Raw genomic sequence first — 26005 nt, forward strand, 5'->3', positions numbered from 1 at the left:
CTGCAGTGAAAAGAGAGCAGGAAGAGGGACATGCTCCAGTCGCTGGCTGGAGTTCGAGCAGTGCAGCTCTGCTGCTCCCTTGGCCATTAGATGGAGCTGTGGCTGGGCAGGAGGTGGCCCCGGGAGCAGCCCCAGCTGCCCAGTTGCAATTCTGGGATACCGGAGGAGAGCAGTGCAGCTTAGTTTCTCCATCCCTAGGGTTTTCCACTATCAAAGATGCCCTGGCATCAGTTTCACTTAGCCACAAGCCCTTTCTTCTGATCAGGTCGTTGCTCCCTGCCCTGTGTAATGCTGTGGAGATGCAGGTTTGGGTTTAAGTGAGACCAGTGGGACAGGATCAGTGTCCTGAGGAAGAGGAGGAGAGAAGGCAGCAGCCATTGCCCAGCTCTGGGCTGTTAGGGCTGAACTTCTCCACCAAGATTAATTTGAAGTGGTCCTTGCTGCACCCACAGCAGTGGGGCCATAGGGCTGGGGGGCAGAAGGGATGAGCTGACAGTGTCTGTCTCACCTGCAGAGAGAACGCCCTCCCCCGCCGGCCAAGCCCCCGCCTGATGAAGAGGAGGAGCAGAATGTGGAGAAGAAGACAAGCCACAGTGCTCCCTGTGAGGTACATGGGGCTTGCTCTGGGGTGTTTCATGGAAGAGTGGTTTAACATCAGTTTTAATAGTTTGGGAGGAGCCAAGGGTGCTGTTACCTCCTGTGCTCGTTGGGCTGTGGATGTGAAGCATTCCCTCACTCAGCATTGCTGCTGTCCCTTACCATGGGAACTTCCTTTGTCCGGTTCTTCCAGGGCACCTCAGAGTTGACCTTCAGCCTTACTTTCCTATTCTTGGCTGAGAATTCCCTTAGGGAGAGATTTTTCTGAGCCACGTTGTGATGTGGACCATTGCCCTCTAGTAATGATCCCACCACAGGCATCTTCAGTTGGACTGAAGCACGGAGGGGCTGCGAGTTCCTGCTTCCTCTGAGCTCCCAGCTGTGGAGGAGCTGCACAGGCTTGTGGGTCCCACTGACATGAGCAAGGATCAGGGGCTTGAATTCAGCTGAGGATCTGGCCCAGCATGTGTTAAAGCTGCCTTCTGCAGGGGTCAGTGGTGTGAGCTGCTTTTCTGATGAACTCAAGCTCTCCCATTTCATTTTGTTGCTGCTGGGGCTTCCTGTTGCTCACCTTATTCACCTTCTGTGAACCTCAGATGTAAGGACTCTCCAGGAGACATGGCTGTGGGAAACCACAAGTGTGCCTTGGCAACTTCTGCTGACACCCAGGAAAACCTTCAAAGCAAATCCAAATCCCTGTGGATTTCTGTGCTCTCCCAAAGGCAGTGGGTTGTGTGTGAAGCTCGTGGAGTGTGTGCCACCTCTGCTGTCAGAGCAGGTTCTGGTTCTGCAGGTGCTTTCTTTGAGTGTGCTGATCTGCTGGAGTTCTGCAAGGCACAAATGAGCTCTGTTTTCTGGAGAGTGTCAAATCCACATGAGACACAGGGTGAGCATGGCCTGCTGTAGTAGAACTGACTGCAGAGAGGGAGTAAACTCTGAGCTGTGCCTGAGCTGGGAAACTGGGATGTGACATTGTGGACTGATCAAATGCAGGGGGTGGTAACCAGTCCTGTGCCTGGCTCTGGCAGAGGAGAGCTGGGCAGCAGGTCGTGGAGTAATTGGGAAGCAGAATTTGTTTATGACAATAAACACGGGGAGGGAAACGTGCCCTGACCATTCCTGCTGAGCTTTCTTGCCATGTTTAATTACCAAACACCTGCTGTGTTGTCCTGCCTTTAATGGCTTTGGAAGCACAATCCATTAAAGGGAATCTTGCTGGCAAATGGCAGAATGACTTGCTGGGGAGACCTTGATTTGTGACCAGCTTCAGTGACAAAACTTACGGGCAGCATGTGGCTGCCTGGAAATGACCTTTTGGACATACTGATGAGGAGTTTGGGGCTGATCCTTTTACTTTGCTTGTTCCTCCTGGCCTGTTCTGCTTTTCTGACTCTTGCCCATCTTTTATCACCTCTCCCTGGGCCAGGCAGGTGCGCACATGCTCCAGGAATGCTGTAAACATTCTGCTGCAGCATCCCAATCTGCCACCCTCTAGCCCTGCTCTCCCATTGGAGCCAGGACACTTAGTCATTGAGTATTCTGGGGTTGGGCCAAACTCCAGTTTTCCAAAGTAGTCGTTTCATTCCTTGCCAAGCTGGGGCTATCAGTCAAAGCAGATGAGCGTAAACAAGAAACTTCACTTTCATCACGGAAAAGCGTTGGTACAAACAGGCAAAGGAGCTGATTGTTTGGAGGTGCTTGAGTGCTGCCTTTCACTATCTGCAGAAACCTTCTGGGTTTGGAGCTGAGTAAGAGTCTGCACTGTCAAATTAAACTTCAGTTCCAGCTGTTTACTGCTTGTCTCCGGAAGGGAAGTGCAGATCAAGGACGAGGCGCCACGTTGGCTCCATGAGTTTGGTCTGCAGCTCTGGGAGGGGGAAGAGAGGAAGAGATGAGTTACCCTTTAAAAAGTCTTTCAAAGTCCTCTGCTGTGGATTAAGTACACCTTAAAGAGCATCCTCATTATTCACAGCATCTTATTTTTGGGCTTTGCTAGCAATGAACATTTATACATGCAAACAACACGGCTGAAGAACTAGAAGCTGAATTGGAAGAAAGCTTTACTTGGTGGTGCTGCTCCTGGTCACAAAGCCCACAGAGCAAGCAGGACTCCTCCAGCAATGGTCTTCATTTTGAGTGAATTTGAACCTAGAACACTGTTTAGAGCTTGGAAGGATGAGAGGTGGAGAAAATCAAGTGTCACCAGGCCTGTGATAGTTCACAGAGTAGAAGCTGGGAACTGTGTGCTGCTGGAGAGCTTCTGCCTTTGGTGCATTTAAAGAGGACAGCACAGGAATCATCATCCACAGGAATGTCAGGAGAGCACAGAGCCTGGCTGAAGGTCCAGGCTGCTGCTGTGCTAACAGGCTGCTGCTGGGCAGGATTTTTACAAGATCACTGTCAAGAACCTCTTACCTGCTGTTCTGGTCTGACGGTTTTGTGCCACCATCTGGTCAGAATTTTTCCCTAATTTGCTCATTATGAGCTCCTTCACCTGGAAAAGAGCAGGTCTGCTGGCAGCTCCTGCTCAAAGCAAGTAGAATAAATAAATATTTCCCATGCCAGACATGGCCCATTTCCTCCCGTTGGGAAAGTCACATTAAAAGCCAGGTGGGTTCATGCAGAACAGCACATGGATGTCAGAATCCTCTGTGCTGCTGACTCTTGGGTGCCTCTCCAAGACTCCTTTAAGGTTCCAGAGCTGCTGGCTGGGTTGCAGTTTGCCCTTGGAGCAGCTCTGGTGCTTTCATTCTGGGGAGAAGCAGGAGCTGTGCTCTGCTGGTGAGGCTGTGGCAGGTCCAGGGGTCTGAGCAGTAGGAGCCCTCCCTGGGGGCACATTTTGTTCAGACCTGCTGTTCCCTGTCCTGGCAGCAGGTAGGGGTTGTTTGCTTTCTGCCTTGGCTTTGTCCCACTGTGGTTGGGGATAGTCACATGTGGGGTCACAGAGTGGTTTGGGCTGGAAGGGACCTTAAAGATCATCCAGTCCCAAGCCCTTGTCATGGGCTGGGGCACCTTCCACTCAATCAGGTTACTCCAAGCCCCATCCAACCTGGCCTTGAACACTTCCAGGGCATTCACAATTTTGTCTCACTCCATGCCCCTCCCCAGCTCTCTTGGAGCCTCTTAGGGTGCATTCCTGGTCATGTTGAGCTCCTGGGACAGGGTTGCATCAATCTGCCAGGGTCTGGCCAGGAGATGGTGCTGGAAGGCAGCTGACTGTGCTGGCAGGGTGCCCTGTGGCCAGTTTAGTCCCTTCAGCACTGGGATGGCACACGAGGGTGTCCAGTGTCCATCATCCTTGGCACTGATACAGACCAACACGTGCGAGCGCAGCACGACTTGTCTGGATCCTGCACCAAAACCTCATCCCTGCACATGGCTGGTGGCTTTCCAGAACAGCTCAGGGAGAGTCTGCCAGGGTTACAAACCAGCTCTAAGTAGAGGCTTTGGGGGATTTAAATGAGCACAATCATTGCTGCACATCCTGAAGTTAAACTGAGTTCATACAGTGCTGCCTGAGGACTCCTTAGCTCTGAATATACCATACATCCTGAGGTCAGAAATGCAGATCTGAGATGCCTGAGAGGGTGGCAGGTATTTGGGCTTTTGTTCTTTTCAGCCCTGTCCTAATAGGGCCGGCAGCTAAAAAGTGAATGACTGTGCAAATTCCAACAGCACCAGCGAGTCTGAGATGGGATGAACAGGAATAACGCTCTCAGCTCTTTTCTCCCTCCAGGCTGTCTGCAGCCCTTGCTCAGTTGGTCAGTGCTGGAAAGCTGTCAGCAGCCTGAAATACTAAAAATTAAAGGGGTTTGGGTGGGGTTTTTTTGAGGGGGTTAAAAAAGCCCAAAGGGGAGTATTACATTTTGGCTCACGCTCCACGGTGAATTCTGTGCTTAACCCCTGGCATAGAGGCTGTGGGGTTTATGCTGGGACAAAGCATTGCTTTACAGAGCACCACATTGTGCTGTTCTTCATTAGGCCTCTGCTGCCCGGGGGAAGAGCAGGGGAAGTGGAGCTGAGGAAGAGGAACACCCCTACGAGCTGTTGCTTACAGCAGAAACTAAAAAGCCGGTTGCAGTGGACAGGAAAACAAAAGGTGAGTGACCATCCAAAAAGCAGAGCTGTTTGCTTGCATGTGCTTCAGGAAGATGTGAGGGCAGAGGGCAAGTGGAACAATGAAAGTCTCTGCTGGGTGGGGGCTGGAGGGTGATTGTTGTGTTTCCTGGTAATCTCTGCGTGAAGGAGAGCGCTGAGCGTTCCTGTACAGAGTGTACACAGAGGAAGGGCAGCTCCTCTGTAGGACAGTTCAGAGATTGCAAGGATCTGCTCTGTGACCTCAGAAATGCCCAAATCTCATGCCTGGCCAAGCAAAGGCAGAGGGTGAGAGGCTGGAGGCTGTGCCTCTGCCAGGGAAGATGAGCAACACGAGTGTTCCAGTGAGCCGTGTTCTCCATCCAGCTGGCGCTGCAGGTTTCTGCTGTCCTGCTGTAAAATCAACATCCTGCTCTGTGCTAGAGCTAATTTGAGATGGAAACTAACAGGAGGAAAACAAAAATGTGTAGAGCAGGGACTAGAACTGGCTGAGAGCACGGGGTACACAGGTTGATATTGAGGCAGTTTCTCCTCACCCTGAAGGACCTCTGAGCTTCACAAAGCATCAGGGAACACCTTGTCTCTTGTGTTTGGCTGTTGTTGGCTTTTTGGCTTTCCTTCAACAATAACAACAAAATATTTGTTTAGAGGGAAAAGATTTCCGCTTTATTCAGAAGTCCTGAGCAGGAATTTGGGTGGATTTAGTTTGGGTTCTCACGCTGGGACCCCACTGCCTCTGAGGATGGACAGGGCCAACAAGGACTTGAGGTGATGCCTCATTGAGTGCTTTGTCAGACCTGCAGCTTTTTTCCCCTCCTTGCAGCATGATAGCTCTCATTGCTCACTCCTGCTGCTCTCCTGGCTGCTCCAGGGTGGCACAAGAGGTCATTGTGTTCCCACCAGCACTTGCCAAAGCCCCTCACTGCCAGAGGCAGGTTTTGAGAGCTTTTCAGGTTGGTGCTTTCAGTCTGGGCCAGGAACAGTCCTTGGGCAACAGCCACTGAGGGCTTTCAGGCTTTCATCAGTGAGCAGCTATTGCTGGTTATCCCAACTGCTCCACTCCTTCCCCTGGCTGCACTGTCCAGGCTGGGTTGGTAAGAGTGGAGGTATGTCCTAATTATGTGTCAGCTTAAAATAAAACCTCAGAGTAAGGCAGCTGCCTGTTCTTGATGCAGATCTCTTCCCTTGAACTCCTGAAGACAGGAGAGGTTGCAGGAAGATCTTTATGGATCCTTTTATGGATCCAGAGCAGAGTCTCATCTTTTGATGTACAGTTGGAAAGATCAAAGCTGTGACTTCATGGTTTGCACTCCGTGGAAAGTGTTGGTAACAAGCCTGGAGCCCTTCCCACTGTTACACTGGGAGAAATCCAAGGATGCCATTGAGTTTTTCATCTTCCCTGTCTTTCCCATTCTTTAAATGCAGTCAGCACTGTGGCTGATGGTGGGGGGAGAAGATAAATTTAAGGAGTGGCAGAATTAAGCAAGAGTTGAGGGAGAGACCAAAACCTTACTTGGGGTGTTGGAGAATTTTCCCACCTCTGGGTCAGAAGAGTCCTGGAGCATCAAAGGCAGCAGCTGAATCCCAAGGCACAGAAGAGGCTGGAGCATGGCTTTGAACTGCTCCTTGGCTCTCAGACTGAGGGTCTGGCCTTCTGCATGAGTTCTGGAGCAGCCTCTGGTTAGGAGAGGAGGGCTTGGGTTCTTGTGGCTGTTGAAAGGGGCGTTTCAGGGCAGCAGAAAGGCTGAATTTCAGGCATGTGGGTTTAATGGTGCCTTTCATCTGTGATAGCTGCCTTTGTTCCTCTGGCTGCCAGTTGTCCTGTGTCCAGCCAGCAGATGAATGTGGCATTATCCACTGGCTTTGGTGGCCTTTGTGTGTGTTAGAGCAGCTCGCTGTCACATGCTGGAGCACTGGGAGAGGTTGGCCTCATGTTTTGGGCAGAGTATCAGAAGTGGTTTAAGCCAAATGCTCTCCCATCCACTTTGGTGTGCAGTCACATGCCTGAAGTCAGGGCACTCAGGCCCTCTGACAGGGTGTGAAAATAAAGCAAAGAGGAGGAATGTGTGTGGAGTGACCAGGAGGAGGCTTCTCAGCTCCCGCTGCCTCCAGAGAGACCTAATGGAGGGTGAAAAGATTTGAGTTTTGACCTGTTTGGCTTCTCAGGAGTCACACCCAGATGTTGTCAGCAGTGACAAGCTGCAGGTAGGACTGACTTGGTGCCTTCTGGTAGTTACTACAGAGTGATACTTGAGGCTGTTCTGTGCTGTTTCCATAGGAGGTCCAGCTTGAAGTCCCCACTTTGCCCTTCCTCCTGTTAGAGATTTTCTATGTGGTTATCCTGGTTCAGCCAGCACAGTGTGACTGTGCTGCTAACCAGAGAGCTGGAATGAGCCAGCAATAAAGTCAGAACAAGCTGCAGAGAGATTGAAAGAAACTTTTTTCTGAGAACCAGAATATGGCTGCTGAAATAGCAGGGTGGATATTGCTGGGGGGGGTTTGTGGGGACACTTGGTTATGGCAGGCAAAGGTTTGGGGACAGCTCTTGGTTTGCTCTGAGATGAAGGACAATACAAACCCACAGCCTGTGTGTCCTCACATGGTGTTACCTTAGACAGAGGACAGCCTTCTGTCCCACGTCCCAGGCCCAAGCCTTTGCTTCTGCTCTCATGGTGTTGTGCAGAATCACATTAATGATCTCTCTAAGCAGGGCAGTGTCTCATTGCCCTTTCTGAAGAGGGGAGCACAAAAGTGCACAAATTCAGGTGGATAAACTCTGCCTGGAATGACTGAGCTTGGTGAGGTTAACACAGGAGTGTGCCATCCTCAGCTGGGCTCCACACGAGGTAGCTGGCTGTGGAATGGGCCTGTATTTCAGTCCTGTTGTGGGTAAAGGATATTTTTGCACCCCTCAAAGCCACCTTCTTCCTCTGGCCTTCTGTTTCACAGGAGGGAGATTTGCCTGCTCCTCACTTGACAAATTCTGGCATGATGTAACGTGGGCAGCCTTTTCCACGTGCAGATCAGAGGCTGCTGTATGCCCTCACTCATTTTAAGGTTGGGGAGCTTGAGCAGGCAGCAGCTGCAGGAACAGCTTCATTCTCCTAATCCAGGGTTGTGAGACAAATCCTGCTGTTGATATAGAGAGAAAGAAATCCAGTGGAGGCAGGGTGGTTACAGCTTAGCATGGAGTGTTTAGGGAAGTGCTTCGTATCTGGAGTGCTCAGGCTGCTGGCAGGGAAGCTCTTATTGGAATTCCCCCTGGGATGCAAACAGTCTGCACCCAGGAAGGGCTCCTGATCCCAGCAAGGGTTGGGAGCAGCCTCTTCTGTGGATGAGACCTGCATGAGGCTGTGGCTGAAAAAGGCAGGATCTGTCAAATGATCTGTGCTCGGGGGTAAAATCAGTGAAGGGAGAGAAATCCATGAAGGAAGCTGGGCAGAAGTCCCTGTGCTAGGGACCTTTTCTGAGTGTAACTCACATGAAACTGGAGGAGGATGATTCTTTCAGATCCCCTGAAAGGAGAGGCCTGGAGAGCCCTGCATGTTCCTGCTGTGTGCACCTCAGTGTCAAAAAGACTGAGATGACTTCCTACATTAGCTCTTCTGTCTGCAGCTTTCAGGGCAGGCTCTGAAATGTCTCCTTCAAGATGTGTCTCACAATTTCTGAGCGAGTGCTATTGCCCTCGCTCCATCCCTTCCTTTCCTGGCAGCTGCCCTGTGTTTCAGAGTCCCTCTTAGCTCACGGATGAGTGGGTGGCTGGGATTCCTATCCAACAGGAGCCCTTTTGTGAGGTGCTGGAGCTGGATTTGGAGCACTTTGTTCTGGCTGGACTCAAGTGTTACAGCACGTGGCACAAACTTTGGCCAGCTGCCTCTCTGCCTGCAGCAGAAATGTCAGTAAAGGTTCAGCTGGGCATGGAAGGAATGGTTTCCAAGGAAGGGAAGAGGTTGGGAAGAAAAACTGCAGAGGTTTTTCTTTCCCCACAGGTTTGTGACTGTCCCATCACTGTTGTCTTACTCACCTCTCTGTGGGTTTGCATTAGTACCAGTCTGTCCTGTGAATGCAGCACATCTGAGCTCCTCTGGGGTTTGTCCTCTGAGGTTTCTCTCCAGCACTGGAGCTTCAGAGCTTTATGCAAAGTAACTGGGTTTAGTCTGGCCTTGTAATCTGGGGTGCTGCTGCTGGCCTCTCAGCCAGCACTGGGTCCTGCCTCCCCCTTGGCAGCTCCAGTCACAGAACTGGTGGTTTATGTGCCTGTGCAAGAGAGTCAACAACTACTTCACTGTCCTGGAATCTCTAACTCATAGGATCCAGGATGAGATAATCCCTCACATCACTTGATCCCAGTGAGGGCTGTGGCTGCTCCTGGCCTTCCTGTGCCTGTGAGAGGGACTCACCATCCTCACCAGGCACGGGGTACCTGAGACCCCCACACAAAGGCAAATGACTAATTCAGCACTTTCCTGCCCAGTTCTGATGAGGACAGACCACAAAGCCCAACGGGTATTGGTGTTTGAAAATCCCCATGTTAGGCTTGGTGCTGGAAAGGAAAAAGGAAAAGAGAAAGGAAAGCTGGGAGCTGAGTTGGGCTCTCTGTGCTGCTAACAGGTTACTTTTAGTTGGAGTAGAACTCACTGTTTTGCTCACGGAAAGGAGGGTTCCTTTGCCTTGGCTTCCCAGAGCTGCTGTCTGCAAAGCAAGTGATTTCCTCTTCAGATCCAAACATCCTCCCTGCACTTCAGAGCCTCATTATCAGAGCATTTCGCTGTATTGTTCCCTTGCAGCATCAATTTTTAGTTCTCAGACTGAAGAGTTTCTTCAGCACTAAATGGAAGCAGTTAAAATTCACAAGCAATGCTGAGAGGGTGAAGGAATCCTAGGAAATCAAAGTTAGACTTGTTGGCTTGACAAAGTTTTGCTTCTGCAGTTGAAATGCTTGTTCAGCTGTGACAAAGGTGAGTGCATGTTTGTGTGTGTGTGTTTGTGCACCCAGCACTTGGGATCAGTCAATTCTTCATGGTTTATGCAGGACCCTGGTACCTGATATTAAGGTTGCTGGGGCAGGAGTAGCTGGGAACCAGTGTCACATTTCTGGGGCAGCCAGTGCTCCACCAGCTCTGACCACTCTGTGCTCAGTTCATTGCAAAAGAGACTTTTTGCTCAAGCTTTTTTCCTTGCATAAACTGTTTATTTCTCTCCCCTGAGCAGGGAGGAGAGGTTAAACTCGGAAGCCACTAGGGAGGGAAGCAGTGGGTTTTTTTTGGGAGCGGATTTTGGAACTCTCAGGTCGATTGCAGTCCAGGCGTTTTCCCACCCTGCAGCCCGTGCCAAGAGCCGGGTGAGCAGCTCTAAATAACGCTCTGGCCTTTGTGGAAAGGGATCAGATGTTCCAGGAGCCTCCGTCTCTGCTGCTCCCACCTCACTTGCTCTCTCTGCAGGATATAGTTAGCACTTCTCTTGGCCTTATATAGCAAGGCCTGATAGTTAGTGTTAACAGGAATAAAAAACACGGAGAGCTGCCAGATTGCGTAAATCGGGCCAGTGTTTGGAATTTCATAAATGCCATGACTTTGGGTACAAGTTGAGCACACGGAACAATACGGAACTGTTCTCTCTTTAGATCTCTCCCTCCCTTGCTGAGGGAGAGAGCTGGAATTTTGCTGCTGCTTCTTCCACGTTTTTAATTTCCCCCTCCTCTCTGCTTTCATCCCCTTGAAGACCACAGGAGGAGCAGCGGCGGCCGCAGCCAGGACTCTGCCGAGAGCCAGGACATCCAGGTGCCAGAGCAGTTCTCAGGGTTGCTCCACGGCTCTTCTCCAATCTGTGAGATAAGCGAGGACCCTTTCAGGCTCGCTTCCTCCTCGGAGAAGGGGGACACTGAAGGCACGAGCCACCCTGCTGCTATGCAGCTGGAGGATGCTGAGCTAGCCCCGTCAGGACCAGCCCGGAGCAGCTCCCCGGACCCCACGCAGACCGTGGTGTACGCCACGGTGCAGCACGTCAGCCGGGCGGATCCCGCAGCCCTGGTCACGCCCCACGTGTGTGCTGAGCCAGAGGGGGACAGAGCTGTGGGCAGAGCCCACCCGGGCAGCAAACCCAAAGCCGAGCTCAAACTCAGCCGCAGCTTGTCCAAGTCGGACTCTGACCTGCTGACCTGCTCCCCGACTGAGGACGATGCCATGGGGAGCCGGAGCGAATCGCTCTCCAACTGCAGCACCGGCAAGAAGAGGCTGGAGAAGTCCCCATCCTTTGCTTCAGAGTGGGATGAGGTAAGGCTGAGCTTGCTAAAGAGCCTCTGTGCCAGGAATGAGTGTGCAGCAGGAGCTCCCCTCTGCCATGCTGCCCTCAGGGGTCCTGGGTGGGTTCCGCTGCTTCCGCTCACTCTCACAAGGCAATAACAGGCGTGTGCTCACCTGGGAGTCTGCAAGGTGTTAAATGCCAAAAGATAAAGTTCACTGGAGTGGGGGAGTAGCAGAATTGCAAGCAGTTTCAAAGTTTTTTGCTCAAATACAGGGTGTCCTGGTTTGAAAAAGGAAGTGAGATTTTTTGGGATTAATGCGCACTGTGCACCAGTGTCAACCAAAGCTTTGTATTCTTGTTCCTCTTCATCATATGTGATGATAATGACAATATTTTCGATCCCCTTGAAGGAACCTCCAAGACATGCCCAGGGGGCACTGGCATTGTGCCAGCATCAAACCGTGACACAGGGCTTGGTTTCTTTTAGGCAAGCCAGATAGGTTTTCACATCCCCAAAATGAGAAAGATTTGATAACAATGCCCTTCACCAACCTTTCTCCTGATTTCCTCCTTCCAGTTCTTCCCTGTTGATTGTTCCAATGTCTTGGAAGTTGTGTTGCTGGGTCCCTGCTGCTGGGGAGTGTGAGCAGTGCCCAGGCGTTCATGGGGATGGAAGGAAGGCAGCAGTTAGGCTGGTTTGTGTATTTGATAGCTGCTGCTCTCCTCCTCACACGCTCATTTCAGCGGCTGGTTAGCAGTCACTTTATTATCATATCGGACGCCCACGGACAGTTAAATATTTCATGCTCAGAAAGTTGGTCCTGGAGAGCCACTGGGGCAAGATTAAGTGTCCCTCTGAAATTCAGCACCGCAGCATTACTGAAACATTCTTTGGGGATGATTCTGTGCTGGGAGAAGTGGGGCTGCAGAAGAGATAAGCTCGGATGAACCACTCTTTGTCCTCTGAAAAGGAGCTGAAAGCCCTGGCGTGGTGCTGGGGGTGTGGAGCCGCGTGTGCCGGGCGTGGAAGCCCGGGGGAGGGTTGTGCCCCTGCACTGGCTGATGCTCAGCTGCCTCTCCAGCCCTAACTCAGAGAGAAAATTATCATCTGGGGAAGGGGGAGGTATTTAGAGATGCTAAAAGCAACGTGAGAATCCATCCCTCAGTCCGTTCTCTCCCTCCCCCTCGCTCCCTGCTGGGTCTCAGGGTTGCCAAATAGATATTTTCCTCTGCAGCTGCTTGGGCTGGAGAGGCTTCACTGTTAATTGCCCAGGTCAGTTGTGCCACGGCTTAGGGAAAGGCTCTGCAGCAGAAGGTTCTTTGGAAGGGCTGGGTAATTCCCTGTGCTTTTATTTGAGCTGTTTGCAGCAGACACTGAAAGGGCAGAAGCCTTTGGCACGAGTGCATTGGTAGCAGAGGTCAAGTGCTGAGCTGCCTGCACTGCCTCTGCTTCCTCTGCTCAGATGAACCCTCAGAGCTGCTTCCTCCTGCCTGTAAACAAATCCCTCATTTCCCCTGAGGCAGCCGGACAAGCCCCAGGAGAGGAATCTGCTTTTCCTTCCTCTCATGTTTAGGTGAGGAAATCACAGAAAGAATGTGAAAAATTCCCATCTGTCTGCAGTGGGGCAGGTCTCACTTTTAAAAAAGTCTGGCTGGTCATAATGGCATCAGTGAGATTTAAACATAAATGTAATTCTGTGGTTGTGTGTCAAATTAGTTCCCTGGATGGGATAATGCAACTGCTTAGAATTGGATGCAACTTGCAGCCTCTGCATTTACCAGGGCAATATAAACCTTGTTGAGCCACCCCTGTTAACAATGGTTTGGCTTTCCCTCTGTGCTGAGGGGAAACAATGGCAGATTTATATTATTCTGTTAATTTTAATGGCCTTGATGCAGGTGACTGAGGGAAGTGATCCATGTGCAGCTCTCCCAGCTGAGGACTCTGCCTGCTGGCCTGGCCAGCTGTAGGTGTGTTTGTGCAGGGTACAGGGGCTTGGGGAGGGATCTGTGCTGTCCCTGGACAGATGAGACCTGCAGCAGAGCCTGAGCTGACCCTGCTCTGGGCTGTGGTGGCTGACTGGGGACAGAAAATCTGCTGCTTGTGAGCAGAGGGTCACGGCCTTGCCCTGGCCGAGTGCTGCCAATGCCCTTTGTTGGAAGTGGAAGGTGGTGCTGGCTTTGCCAGAAGGGTGGGATGGGGAAGGAATTATTCACTTGGCAAAGCTCATCCCTGTTCCCAGTTGCAGCTCCCCTGTGCCAAGGAGCTGGCCCAGAGTGTTGCTTTGTGCTCTGTGCTGTCCAGGAGCCCGTTCAGCCCATGTCCCCTCTGCTCCTGACCCCCTGCAGCCGCTGCCAGGTGGGACTTCTGTGTGAGCAAGGGCAGAAAAACTCCCACATCCAACATCCAGGTATTGCCCAGGGCGTGAGGAGTGGAAACGCTCAGTCCTGCTCTGGTGGGAAGCAGAGTAGGGGCAAGGGGGTGTGTGAGGGGATACAGCTCTCAGTCAGCATCAATATTTGAATCCTTCCAAACCTGTCTGTGGGCTGAAGTGATGGATTTGGTTTTCATCATTGGCTCATGAGTGTTGAGCAGACAGGGATGAGTGGGGCAGCAGCAGCTCTCAGGGGGTTTGGTACAGAACAGCCTGGATTTGCATCTCTGAGGGAGGGGGGCTCTGGCCCCCAGCCCCCTTTTCAGGGCAGATTAATCTGCTTCTGCTCTGGCTTCCTGCTCTCTGGAGCAGCTCCAGACCTGCCCTTCAGCCTGGTTCATGCTCCAGGCTCTGAGCAGGGATTCTGCAGTCAAGGTCTGGGGCTGCTCTTCTGCCTGGTAGGTGCTGGTAAGAAAAATGATCTGTTAAATGATCAGGGCAAAGAACAAGGAAGGCTGCTGGGAATTAGCCTCAGACCTGGCTCCTGACATCCTCCACTTCCAGCTGCCTGCTGTCAAGTCATCTGTTCCAATGCTGAATTTGAATTTTGGAGGTTCTGGTACCCATTTCACAAAATGAGGTTGTAGTTCTGTGTTCTGAGCTAAGTGCTCCTAGGAAGAGATTAAACATCCTTCAAAAAAAATTTAGGGAACTGAATAAAACATGCCCATCACTTTAGATTTTTTAGAAAAAATAAGGTGCACAGTCCACCAGTTTTGTTTTTTTTTTTTTCTCCCAAGTGAATTAGTTGAAGAACTAATGAATATTCTGTAGCTAATTATGGCACTGGACATTCATCTCTGATGACTAACTGCAGTGGTGCTCCGTGTCTCCTGTGAAAGGAATGCTTTGCATCTGCAGTAACCATGGATGTGGTGGTTCACCAGTTCCTGACCCGTTTTGGGGCTGGTGATGTCCCCTAAGGATGGGTGCCAGGAGCAGATGGCACATCTGTGGTGCTTCCACCTCAGGCTTGCAGCTGGGAAGGAACTTGATGGAGATTGTGGGTGCCTTTAAACCTTGTCTGGACTGTTGGGTGCTGCAGTACCCTGTGGAATCAGTGTCTTAATTACAGGCTCACTGTGGAGGATTAACAACATTTGCATTGAAATGTCAAACTTTCTGGAAAGCTTTTGATGCAAAACCTGCCACTGCCTTGAAACACCCAGGAGTTGAAATTCAGAGCTGCCAGCCAGCACCCTTGAAAGAAAATGCAAATATTCCCCTTGTTACTCAGGAAGAGCTGCTGCTTTTGTGCCTGGTGAAATTGCATGGTGTGTAAAAGCTCTGCCTCCCAAAATGTTTCATTTATTCTCTTGGTTCAGGTGTTCAAATCTCAGCTTGCCCTGGGTTTGGCTGAGGGACCAGGCAGGGTGGCTTCAATTGTTCCTGGGTGTCCCCTGCCCTCGGCTCACATTGCAGTTCCCCCTTTGCCTGAAGCAGTTGTAATTCACTTTTGTCTAGGGCAGGAGCAGTAGTAGGGTCAGTATTTTTGGTTTTGATTCTGCTAACCAAGCATGGCCAGCAGGCTCTTAATCAGCTTAATTATTGGGCTGATTATTCTATTGTCTCCAGATCCCAATGTTTCCTCCTGGTTTTCCTGTGCTAAGGTCAGGAATTCTTACATCATCCCTCATGTCCAATCTCTTCTCTTTGCCCCCAGTGGTGAGATTTCCTCCAGCCTGATGAACTTTTTGAAGTGAAAGCTTTTGTGTTTCCACCATTTTTAAATGTGCTGCGAAGTCCCAGCCTGTTGGAACCCTGAGCCAATGTGGAACTAAGCCAATCCAAGCCAGTGTAAGACAATTTACTGGTTGGACAGGAAAACCTGTGTGCTGAAAGGCCAATGTAAAGACCAGGCATGCTTTGTTCCAGCAGCCAGGGGTGGACACAAGAGGGGTGATATTTGCCAGTGCAGCAGCTCCGTCCACCTCTGTGTGTGTTTCTTGGAGCTTCTCAAGTGTGTGAACTCAATATTTGTGAATCAGGAGCTTTTGATTCTTGTGAGAATGATGGGCTGTTTAGGTTATGTAACAGCCTTGTGAGCACTGGCATTTTGGGGACATTTTTGTTTTTCAGGAACAGAAATGTCCGGCCGCAGTGTCCTTACTAAATCCAGTCCTTCATTATGTTCTCTTCCACTTTACGTCGCATCTTCCAGCACTTCTGAAGCTTTTATTTTAAAAAATGTCTTTAAATCTCTCTCTCCAGCCTGGAGCAGCTTCACTGCTCTGTCCCACAGGCCAGAGCCAGCCTTGCTTGAGAGCCTTATGTTGCTTTGGGGTTTGTGTTAGGATGCAGGAATATGGAAAGACAGTGAATTGATTCAAGCCTTTCTGGGGGCTTTGCCTTTTTTATTGTGACTCAGAGCAGCCTTTGTCCAGTTAAATAAGCTATCAAAGATCAGTACCTGGAAAGAGAGTTCAGTTTGCCACTTAAACCAGAGGCCAGTGAAACCAGCGACCTGGTTTTGGAAATCTAAAAGTTTCCATATAAGACTGCAGTTAAAAAAGGTAGCATTTGAAAGCAAAATGATAGATATTTGCAGGAAACAATACTGTAAAACTCTCCCCTGCTGTGGGCAGTTGTGTTGCTACATTTGGCCATTCTCTTTATCATGTCAGTGTTGGATTTTACTGTTTGTCAAAACAACATTGATATTTGGAGGGCTGTGATGCTGCAGATCCATCCCACACTGTTGTGAAATTCAAGTTTATACCATGAGTTCCTTTTGGTACGTGTTTGGATTTGTAACTTTGGGATTTGTACAAAAACAGAGGCTGGAGAGTGGCGTGAAGCAACAGGCCCTGGTCCCCATCCAAATGAATTTCTCAGAGACCATATTAAGCCAGAAAATGTGTTTGCCTTTATCACTGGTGAACACTTGCAGAATGATTTGAAATAAATTCAGCAAGTCTCTATGCTGTGGAAGGCTGCTGGGGGAGGATGGAGCACAGCAGCTCTGGGTACCAGTGCTCAAATGTGCCGTGAACAACTGCCTGGTGCAGTTTAGCTTTGAATTAATAAATGGAGCATTATGTTTTCCAGGCCTCTGGTGTTTGTTATGCTGAGTTCATACAGGCTGGTGTCTTTTGGAGACATGGAATATATTGAGCAGTGAAATTTGAGCCATGTGCTCCATGGGATGGCAATGGGAGAACAGAAGCTGGAGCATCATAAACTGAACCAGAAGTGGTTTATGGGCTGTCACCAACCTAGAAATGAGATTCATGGCCCAAATCCAAATTTTGCAGATCTGTACCTGTATTAAGGAGTCAGCAGGTATCATCCCAGATCCCACTCTTGCTCCATCCCTTTCAGACATGCTGGTGGGTGCTGCAATCCTGCTGTTCTTCTGCTCCAGGATATATCCCAGCTGAGTCTGAGCAGCCTCCCTTCTTCCTTTAGGGGTTCAGGATCAGTCAGCGATGTGAGGTTTGCTGTGGTGTTGGTACAGAATGGAAATGTCAGTGATTCTGTGCTGCCCCAGCATCATCTGCCAACCTCACATGCCCATAGTTCTCCCCTGGAGTTTAGAGCTGACCTGCTGGGCTGTGATGGGGCTGCTCACATCATCACTGGGGGTTTCTTGTGCTCAGAGGGGTTTGAAACTGTAGAAGCAGCTTGTTTGGGGGTTCTTTTTTATTATGATTTGAAACCAAATCTGCCCCATCCCCCAGCTGTTAAAGCTTGGAAATAATGAAGTCTTAACTCCTGACACTCTCCTGGAATTGCAGAAATTTAAAAGACTGATAACCTTTCCACCCAACTTTGTAAGTAGCTTTTGAGACTGAAATCTGCTGCTGGAGCTGCTCTTGTGTGCTGAGCCTGAGCCCCAGGCAGGTTTGTACAGTAGGTTATGAACCCTCAGTAATAAGGATTTATAATGGGAATCCTGCTATATTCTTAATTATACTCCTGCTGCAGGGTGTCATTATAGTGCACTAATGCCCTCCATATGGCAGAGAGTGTGTGCTTGGTTCTGTGTGGTTTTATTTAATTACAGACCTTTATTTGAGTAACTTCACTGCCCAGAGTCTGAGGCCTGTGCAGGTGCACTGCAGGTCCTCTTCTGCTGCTCAGGAATCACTGGTGATTTTTGAGCTGCCAATCTGGGAAGGGGCCACAGAGGAAGCAGAAGACATTGACCCACACAAGGTAGAGAGGCCCTTGCACAGAGTGCCCAGAGCAGCTGTGGCTGCCCCATCCCTGGAGGTGTCCAAGGCCAGGCTGGACAGGGCTTGGAGCACCCTGGGATAGTGGAAGGTGTCCCTGCCCATGGCAGTGAGTGGGACTGGATGAGCTTTAAGGTCCCTTCCAACCCAAAGTGTTTGAGGATTCTGTGATTTTAGTTCTGTCAGGGTGACCTTGCTGTGTCCTTGGCAGTCTCTGGTGCTGCGTGCAGAGACTGAGAACAAACTTGTGCATTTGCATTGGTGGTGAGTGTAAGGTGAGGTTTTATCAAGCCCCTTTCAGAAAGCTCCAGGAGCATCAAGGTCCCTCCAAGACTGGGTGAGTGTCACCCTGACAAAGCGATGGTCACTCTGGTGCTGCCCAAATGAGGCTCCTACCCTGTGTTGTGTGGAGCTCTTTATCCTGGGACAAAAGCACTGGGGCTGCTTTAATGGCCCTCAGCCTCAATGGATTCACTGGCTTCAGACTTGAGCTGTGGCTTTGGGCTGGAGAGATCAGTATGGACACCATGGCATCCATCAGGGCAGGGTGTGGAATGGGGCTGGCTGTGGAGCAGAGCCTCTGCATGGCCATGGCACTGTGTGAGCTTGGGGACAGGGGGGTCACTGCCCTCTGCACAGCTGTGGGGTCAGAGAAGAGGAGACATCCTGCCCATGTAAGAGCCATTGGCTGCTGCTGCCATGAGCACTGTGAGGTAGGGAATTACTGTGCAGGACTCTCCTCCTGTCCTGCAGCAGGACAGACCTCAGCATGCCACGAGGCTGGCTTGGCCTTGCTGGCCTTCTCCAAACAAATGTCTCTTCCTCTGCTAGCAGAACTGTGCTCAGGATGGTTTGTTTTGAGTCAGGCTCTGTTTTGGAGGCACTGGCCAGTTGCTATGTTCCCTGCCTGCCTGGAAGAGCTCGCCCCAGCCCTGGCTGGACTCTCAGCCACACCCAGCTCCTTTTTTTGGGGCGTTTGTGTCTCTCACCAAATGTAGGCAAATGTGAAAATAAATCCAAGAGCTCCAATTCTGGTAACTGCTCCACAGCTCCTTCCAGGCACATTCCTGCTGTGGGGTTAATGAGGGACACTCTCTTCTCCTTGCAGCCTTTCCTTTTCCCAGAGTACTTCAGCTGTGCAGGAGTTTCTCCTTCCCTGCTGGGGTTTGAGGGCTCCCTGTCTGTCCCACGTGGAGCCACTGCCCCTCTGCATCAGGGATAACAGATATGGCTGTATTAATTTAGAGGGTGGAAGCATTTTATGGTTTTATTTCTGTGGCTGCAAAATAAATAAACCATAAAATCCCCACCCAAAATCAACCCCACAGCACAACCAGAGATGGGCACTTGGTGCTTCAGTGGAAAAATACAGGTTAAGCCAAAACAAATCAGAACTGTGTGTTCAGGCTACAACTAAGTCTGAGCTGCAGTGCTATATTTAAACATGGTATTTTTGTATTTTAATAATTAACCAGTGGGAAAGGACAGCCTAAAACACTGTAGTGTAGGCTACTTTCAAGGTATCTTCTCTTCAGCCCCGTGTCCATGCTGGAGTGCAGATGAGGAAAGGTTGCAGAGCATGGGATGCTCTAAAGCAGTGGTTCCCTCTCTAGGTTTGTCCTTCCCTCATGCTTCTCTTTGCAGCCTCCTAACAGTTAAATCAGGCTGGTCAGCCATAAACCCGTGTTTGAAGTGTTGTGTGAGTCTGTTTGAGGTGTTTGTTTCTCGTGGAGAGCTGAGGGCAGGGCAGGATTTCCCTCTGCAGCAATGGTAATAGCTGGGACTGTGCCTGACTGTGACCAGCATTTGGCAAAGGAGGGAAAGGTAAATCCTCTGCCACGTGATTGTTTAATTTCCATTCAGTTTTATATAGCACAAGGCAATTCCCTGCTTTTGAGGAAAAGGTCGTGGGTGTTTCAGTGCTTCAGAGGCACCTGCAAGTCCTCAAGGCAGGGTTGGGACTGCAGAGCTGGCAGTGCTGGGGGCTGAGCCTGGACAGCATCAAATCTCTCTCAGATTAGGAGAGAGCAGCACAATGGAAACAAAGGAACTTGGCCTCAAGGTTAATTTGCAATTTGAATCCAGCTAGAGATTCCCAGACAAGGTACAAGAGCAGCTCCAGCTCAGAGATGTTCCTTGTCCTGGAACTGATGAACACCAATCTGCAAAGTTTAATGTCCTCAAACTTCTGGAGTTTCTGATTGTTTTCCCAGGCTGATTTTCAAATCAAACCCAGTAAATGGGTGTTAATTGTATTTCAAGGCCTGTAGAGGAGCTCATCCTCATGGTTTTCCAGGGGCAGAGGACCTACATCCTTAGAAGCTGTTACAGCTCACAGCACTGCCTGGTCCCTGGTGAGATTTAACCCTGCCAAGTGCAGTGCCTGCTGCTCCCTGCAGGAGGAGAGGCTTCCTGGAGATCTGCCTTGCAAGAGCTTTTTTGGTTTCACCAAGACCCCTCTCTGGTGGAGCTCAGCTCCAAGCTGCCCCTGAGGGTGCATGGCAGGCAGATCCAGCCCCTTGCAGCATCCCCAGGAGCTCCTCACAGCAGTGGGGAGTCATGCAGCTGCACCAAACACAGCATCACACTGGGAGCCAGGGGTGAAATCCAGGGCAACTTGGACTCCTTCCCCAAGTATGTCCTTAAATGACCAGGAGAAAAAAAGTTGAGTAAGAGTTGAGGTCTATTCCCCCACTCTGTGGCCAGTCACTTTGCATTCAGCAGCAGCTACTCAGAAGTGCCTCACAGGGGTGTGTTTACTTGGGAGATTTCCTTTTGGGAATCTTACTGGAGGCATTTTTTTTTTCTTTTTTTTAATTTTATTTTCTGCTCAGTTATAGACTGAAGACTGGGGTAACCAACAAGCCCTGAGCCTCTCAAGTGTGTTCTCTTTGGGCAACAGTGGAGTTCAGAGCTGAGTATTGAAGGGTCTGAACTGACCAGCTGAGCTGCAGTTTCTCAAGTCTTTCCTCTTACAAACTAACCTGGGAATTGTCAGTTCTCCCTCTGCACCACTGCATTGGAAGCCTCAATTTACTAATTCTGCCCAAGAATTGCTTGAAAAGTTTCTCTTCTCATTTAAGGAAGTCTCCTGAAAGTTCACTGGGAATTTCAACCTGCATTAATTTATTCTTTTGTGTGTGTGGCAAATGCAGCCATTTCTGTGCAGCTCTTAAGAGGACTCAGACCCATTCCAGCAGAGTTTGAACCTTTTCTTCCTCACTGCCTGAGGTTTGTCTGTCCATCCTTTCCTGATGGAGCTGTCTCCTGCTCCCTCTCCCGGGTCCTTCAGGCATTTGCCCCATGATGCTGTTTTCCCACACAATCTGTTTTCAAGCCCTTTGGAATCACCTGTTCCATGCATAGCATTGGGAAATGTGGTGGTTTAACAAATAAATCAAGCCAAAACAAAAATGCCCAACAAACCAGAGTGTGGGGAAGCTGAGCTCCCAGTCTGCTTGCTGGGAAGGAGGGGGTGACAGCATTGCTGCAGTTTCACTGCTGGTGTAGGGGGCTGTGTGCTCCTGCAGGGTGAGGGAGGAGTTTGGGGCTCCCTCTCACCCCCAGGCTCTGCTGGGGGATGCTTTTGTTGAAGCTTTTTATTTCCAGGCACTGGCAAGTTGTGGAAGGGAAGGCTCTGCAGAGCCTCAACCTCTCCATATCCCTTCTGATCCATCCATCCCAACAAAGACTGCCCAGGCAGGGTGTTCAGGGTACCTCTTCTGGTTCAGAGATACCTTAACATCCTTTCCTGCATTTCTTCAGCTGTCACGTGGGAGGTGAAATCCTGAGCTGCTTTTACCTTTTCCTGAAGCTTTATTAATAATGTAACATTTTCTTTTTTTTTTATTTCTTTCCAGATTGAAAAGATCATGAGTTCCATCGGCGAAGGCATTGACTTTTCCCAGGAGCAGCACAGGATCTCAGGTAGTGTACCCAGCATGTGTCTGTCTGTCCTGGCTGTGCTCTGCACACAAACAAGGTGCTGGCTCCTGTGTGTGGATGTCTTTAACCTGCTTTGGCTCTGGGAGGGAGAGGAATGCTCTGGCACAGGAGGAGCAGACCTGGGTTCCCACATGATGCTCAATGCTGCTGCCAGCAATTTTAATTCTACACTCCTTGGGAAGATTCCTGTGATTTTACAGAATGCAGCTGCAGGATTTTCCTCCCAGCTCTTTCCCTGAGGGCAGCAGCTGTGCTGAGCAGGGCTGGATGGTGCCAGTGTGGGTCAGTGTGTGTGCCATGGTGGCCATGCCCTTTGCATGTGGCTGATCTGCCAGGTGCCTCAGGGACTGGGCATTTCTGGGTGCACCTGCAGGTACCCACTGAAAAAGGCTCTTGGACCGCCCTTAAAATGTGAATTCCCTTCTCTGCCGTTGAGTCATGAGCAAAAGCTGAACTCAAGCTTGCTGGAGAGCTGCCACCACAGGGGATTCTGTCCTTTTAAATCCTTCACCTCCAGCCTGCTGCAGCAGAACAGCCCTGGCTCTGGATGGGCAGCAGCTCCTCCTGATGAGATGCTAATACAGATCTGCACACACAGCTCACACGGGCTGTGACAGAGCTCACCTCATATCCATTTGTCACTCAGGTTTTTGCTTAGGTGAGGAGGAACCCACTGTTCCCAGTGGGAGTTCAGCCTGATTCAGGCTCTGCATTCCAGGATCAGATGGCTTTGCAGAGGAGTTGAAGCTGTGTGGGTTTGCTCCCTGCTCTGACAGCCCTCCCCGCACCGGTTCAGGCTGTGATGGATCAATAGCAGCAGGGAAAGGTCTGACATGGAGGAGGGAGGCAGAGCCAGGGCTCCTGCAGAGCAAAGGCAGGATTCCAGAATGTGGAGCATAGCGGGAAGGATGGAGCTGAGAAAGAGGAGTTTGTTTCAGCCAGAAGTTGTGATCAGGATCTTGCCAGGGGGCACAAGTACTATGATTCTTCTGTTCTTGTATCATCCTTGTAACACACAAATATCAGGTGTATTTGGGGCATCTTCATTTTCAGCCTGGGATGTTTTAGGTGTCTGTTCTGTTTTTAAAGGAAACCCCCATCCTCCCAAATATTTCCCTCTTTTCTTTTTGTCATGACTTGAAAGGGTTTTGTAAACAGAAAACCTGCACTTGGTATCACTGTAGGTTTCCCTTTTGAAGACAGAAATGTATTTACAGGTGCATGAAAGGCTGAATAGAGTAAATAATTTTAAAAATTAAATTCAGGAGCCTCTGAGGAAGGAGCTGCTGTGGTTTCATTCCCTCTGCCAATACCCCAACAGCTTCCAGGAATGCTGTGGTAGGCAGCAAGCACTTCCTCACCTCTCTCTTGATAAATTAATTCTGAGCCAGCCACAAATCACTTGGATCTGTCGGAGCAAACCTGTGACATCATTTTTTAAAACCCCCAAGCCATGTTGTCCATCATCGAGTAAATACTGAGGAGTCAGTGATTTCCACTGGAGAGTTCCGGAGCCGCTGCCTCCCTCCCGGCGGGTGGGAGCACTGGGAGGGGGGAGAGGATGAGGAGAAGGGAGGGACAGCGAGGGGCTCGCGGCTCAGACAAAGCCGCCGCCGCAGCCGGCGGAGTGCAGGGACCGGCGGGGGAAGGATAAAGGATGGAGGGGAGGATGGAGACCTGGCGAGAGGGAGCTCCTGGCACACAGTCCGGGCTGAGCTGCTCTCCCGGGGCATGGGCTGGCTCAGGGCAGGGAGGCAGAAGCCTTTTGTGATCTCGGCGCTGGAAGGACCGGCCGGCGCTCCCGAATACCGGCACGGGAGCAACCCCCGGGAGCAGAGAGCAGGAATTACCCCAGGGATCTGCAGGTGACACCGTGAGCTCTGCGTGTGCAGCATTGCAGCACAGTGGGGAGGGATGGCTGGAAGGTACCAAACTGCTTCAGCTGACCTGAAGGTTCAAAGGAAGCAAACGGGGGTCTCCTGATCATCCTTTTCTTTGCATCCATGCTGGAAACAGACGTGCCAGGGAGCCTGGAAATCTGCCTGTCTCGCACAGCAAATTCCCTGATGAAAAGGAGATCTCTGAACTTTTTTTTCGGTCATACTTAAGGTCTTGAGCTTTACTAGAGGAGAGTAACAAGTCACTGGACTCATCCCAGGGATGAGAGAAGGGAGAGTTCATCTGCCAGGGCTTCCATAGGTGTTGTGAGGAATCTCCTTTATCAGAGGCTGAGGGGGAGGTGCCAGGGCATGGCTCGGACTTGAGCTGCTGCAGGAAGAGGAGAGACTGTGCTTGCATTTGCTTTTTTCCTTTTGCTGTGGGCTCGGAAGCAGGGAACCGAAATGCCTCCTTCCTGCAGAGCTGCTCCCTGTCTGAGCGAGGGGCTCCGTGCGGCGGCTGCGCTCGGCTGAAGAAAATGAAGGAAGGGCAAATCCAGGTGCGTGCCCAACACCTGGCAGGACCAGCAGTGTTGGGTGAGAACCGTCCTGGCTGTGCTGTCACACGGTGCAGAGGTGGGGCTGGGCTCTCTGGGGCCAGCGTGCTGGAATGCCAAGAGGTCCGGGCAGCGTGCTGGAATGCCGAGCGATCGGATCGCTGGTAAATGACAGAGCCAGGGCTGCCAGACATGAGCCTGGGGTCCCCATAACACAGAAACGGCGAGACCAAGCCCCTGCCATGGTTTGCCTCTCTCAGGACTTCTGGAGAGGAAGAGCACAAGCCCTTCCTCTCCGCTGCTGCAGTCTGTGCTTCCTTTGTCTTGCGTGTCTTCCCGCGGCCAGCCGCTCTGCCTGGGCTCCTGCTGCTTTCCCGAGCATCCACCGTGTCCGAGCTGGCTCGGCTGCATGAAGCTGTTTCCTCTCAGGCTGCTCCGTGCTCCCTGCTGAGCCGGGGCTGTGTCAGAGGTGTGTGGATGAGAGGACTGGCACAGCTCCGCTCCCTTCCCTCACACCTGCGACTGCCTGGGAATGCCTCGGGTGGAAGTTTGCTGCTCTCCTCCCGCCCCCTTCCGCTGAGCCGAGGAGTGGATCCGCATCCCCATGGGGTTGGGCTTCATGTGCTTGCCTGGCGAGGAACTCACGAGCCCTGACAGCAGTGCCTGTGATCTCAGCGCCCCAGCAGCGCCTCTGAATCTTTGCCCGGGCGAGGAGTTTCTTTTCTGAGTGTGAACTGCAGTGAGATTTGCACCCAGAGCCCACCGAGGCAGCGCGAGCTCGTTGTCCATGCTCTGTGCACACAAGAGGAATTGTCAGCCCGCTGATTTGTTGTACTCTGAGCATAATTTTTTGAGTTTCTTTATGGTAATGACTATGATGTGGCAATGCCATCTGTCCTCCTCAGAGTGCCGCTGCTACCGCCTGAACGGTTTCTCGCTGTTCAAGCGGCTGCCGATTCCTCTCTCGTCAGGTTCGCGGATGCTGGAGCAGAGCGTCGGGGAGTGGCTGGAGTCCATCGGCCTGCAGCAGTACGAGAGCAAGCTGCTCCTGAATGGCTTTGATGATGTTCGCTTCCTGGTGAGTGCCCCCAGGGAGCCCGGCCTCTGGGGGATGCCTTGGCCAAAGCTTCCCACCTTGCTGATGCCCCGAGTGGGCGCCGGGCAGAGCCGGGTTCTGCTGCTCACCAGGATGGTGTTGGGGGGTGTAGGAGGTTGGGCAGAAGGAATAGATGAAGGTTGTGTTGGGTTTTCACATTTAATTCAGGTGTTGTTGGTTTTCTCGCTAAAATTTTATTTCATCTGCCCGCTAAATCTTTACTGTGCAATTTACTCCAGAAATGGGAACTGAAATTCGCCAGTGTTTTGATGGAAGCCCTGAGCAGTCTGTGCTCTGGGCTGTGAAGGAGGCACAGACCTCTTGTTGGAATCGTACTTGCTCAGAGCATGCAGGCAGTATGTTAATGAGCTGTACCTAATTGCACTGACACTGTTGGCTCTGAAACCTAATGATGACGACATGGTAATGCTCAGGGTTGAGGGGTTTTAATAACCAGTGTCTAGAAACTTAAAGCAGCACGGTGTAGAAATCCAAGAATTTGTGTGGAATGATGGATGAACTGCCAAGAGGGAAAATCTTGGTGCTGCAGGAGGGGTCCTCCCTGTATGGCTTAAAGAAATACTTTTGAATGTGGACTCTAAGTTTGGCAAGTTACAAAAAATGGATGTAAACCTTGGAAAAGTAATTTTGGCTAATGCAGCATCCTGCCTTGGAACAGGAACGGTGACATCTCTGCTTCTGGGGACAGTGCAGAGAGGTGACACCAGGAGGGTGTGAGCTGGGTGAGGGGGTTTGGGAGCACACAGTGGCCACCATTGGTGGGAAGGGTATGAGGGGCAGCTGGAGAGGGACAGGAAGCCAGGAAAGGGCATGGTTGGAAGCTCAAGGAAGGACACACCTGAGCAGCATCTGTTGGGCTGCTTAAAGGCAGGGTGTAATTATACTTTAAAAAATTACCTGGCCGGGAGGATAAGTGTTGTGGGGTCTATCCAGCTGTGCCTCCTGCTCTCCACAGCAAGCAGCC

At 50.9% G+C, this 26005-nt stretch overlaps 1 protein-coding gene across 9 annotated transcripts in view; it reads left to right on the forward strand.

Annotated features, from left to right (window-relative positions):
* The window catches only part of ANKS1A (ankyrin repeat and sterile alpha motif domain containing 1A), a 73913-nt gene that overhangs the window by 26870 nt on the left and 21038 nt on the right, over nt 1-26005 (forward strand). For 8 of the 9 annotated variants that reach the window (XM_036398187.1, XM_036398188.1, XM_036398189.1 and 5 more), the window contains 5 exons: nt 515-607; nt 4579-4696; nt 10414-10964; nt 21406-21472; nt 24896-25002. In XM_036398187.1, coding sequence (XP_036254080.1) covers nt 515-607; nt 4579-4696; nt 10414-10964; nt 21406-21472; nt 24896-25002 — 936 coding nt within the window. Of the gene's footprint in view, nt 1-514; nt 608-4578; nt 4697-10413; nt 10965-21405; nt 21473-23130; nt 24790-24895; nt 25003-26005 lie in introns of those variants that run through there. The other variant, XM_036398196.2, reaches the window with a different exon arrangement.

The sequence above is a fragment of the Molothrus ater genome, chromosome 25, assembly GCF_012460135.2.
Source record: "Molothrus ater isolate BHLD 08-10-18 breed brown headed cowbird chromosome 25, BPBGC_Mater_1.1, whole genome shotgun sequence".
Classification (NCBI taxonomy): domain Eukaryota; kingdom Metazoa; phylum Chordata; class Aves; order Passeriformes; family Icteridae; genus Molothrus; species Molothrus ater.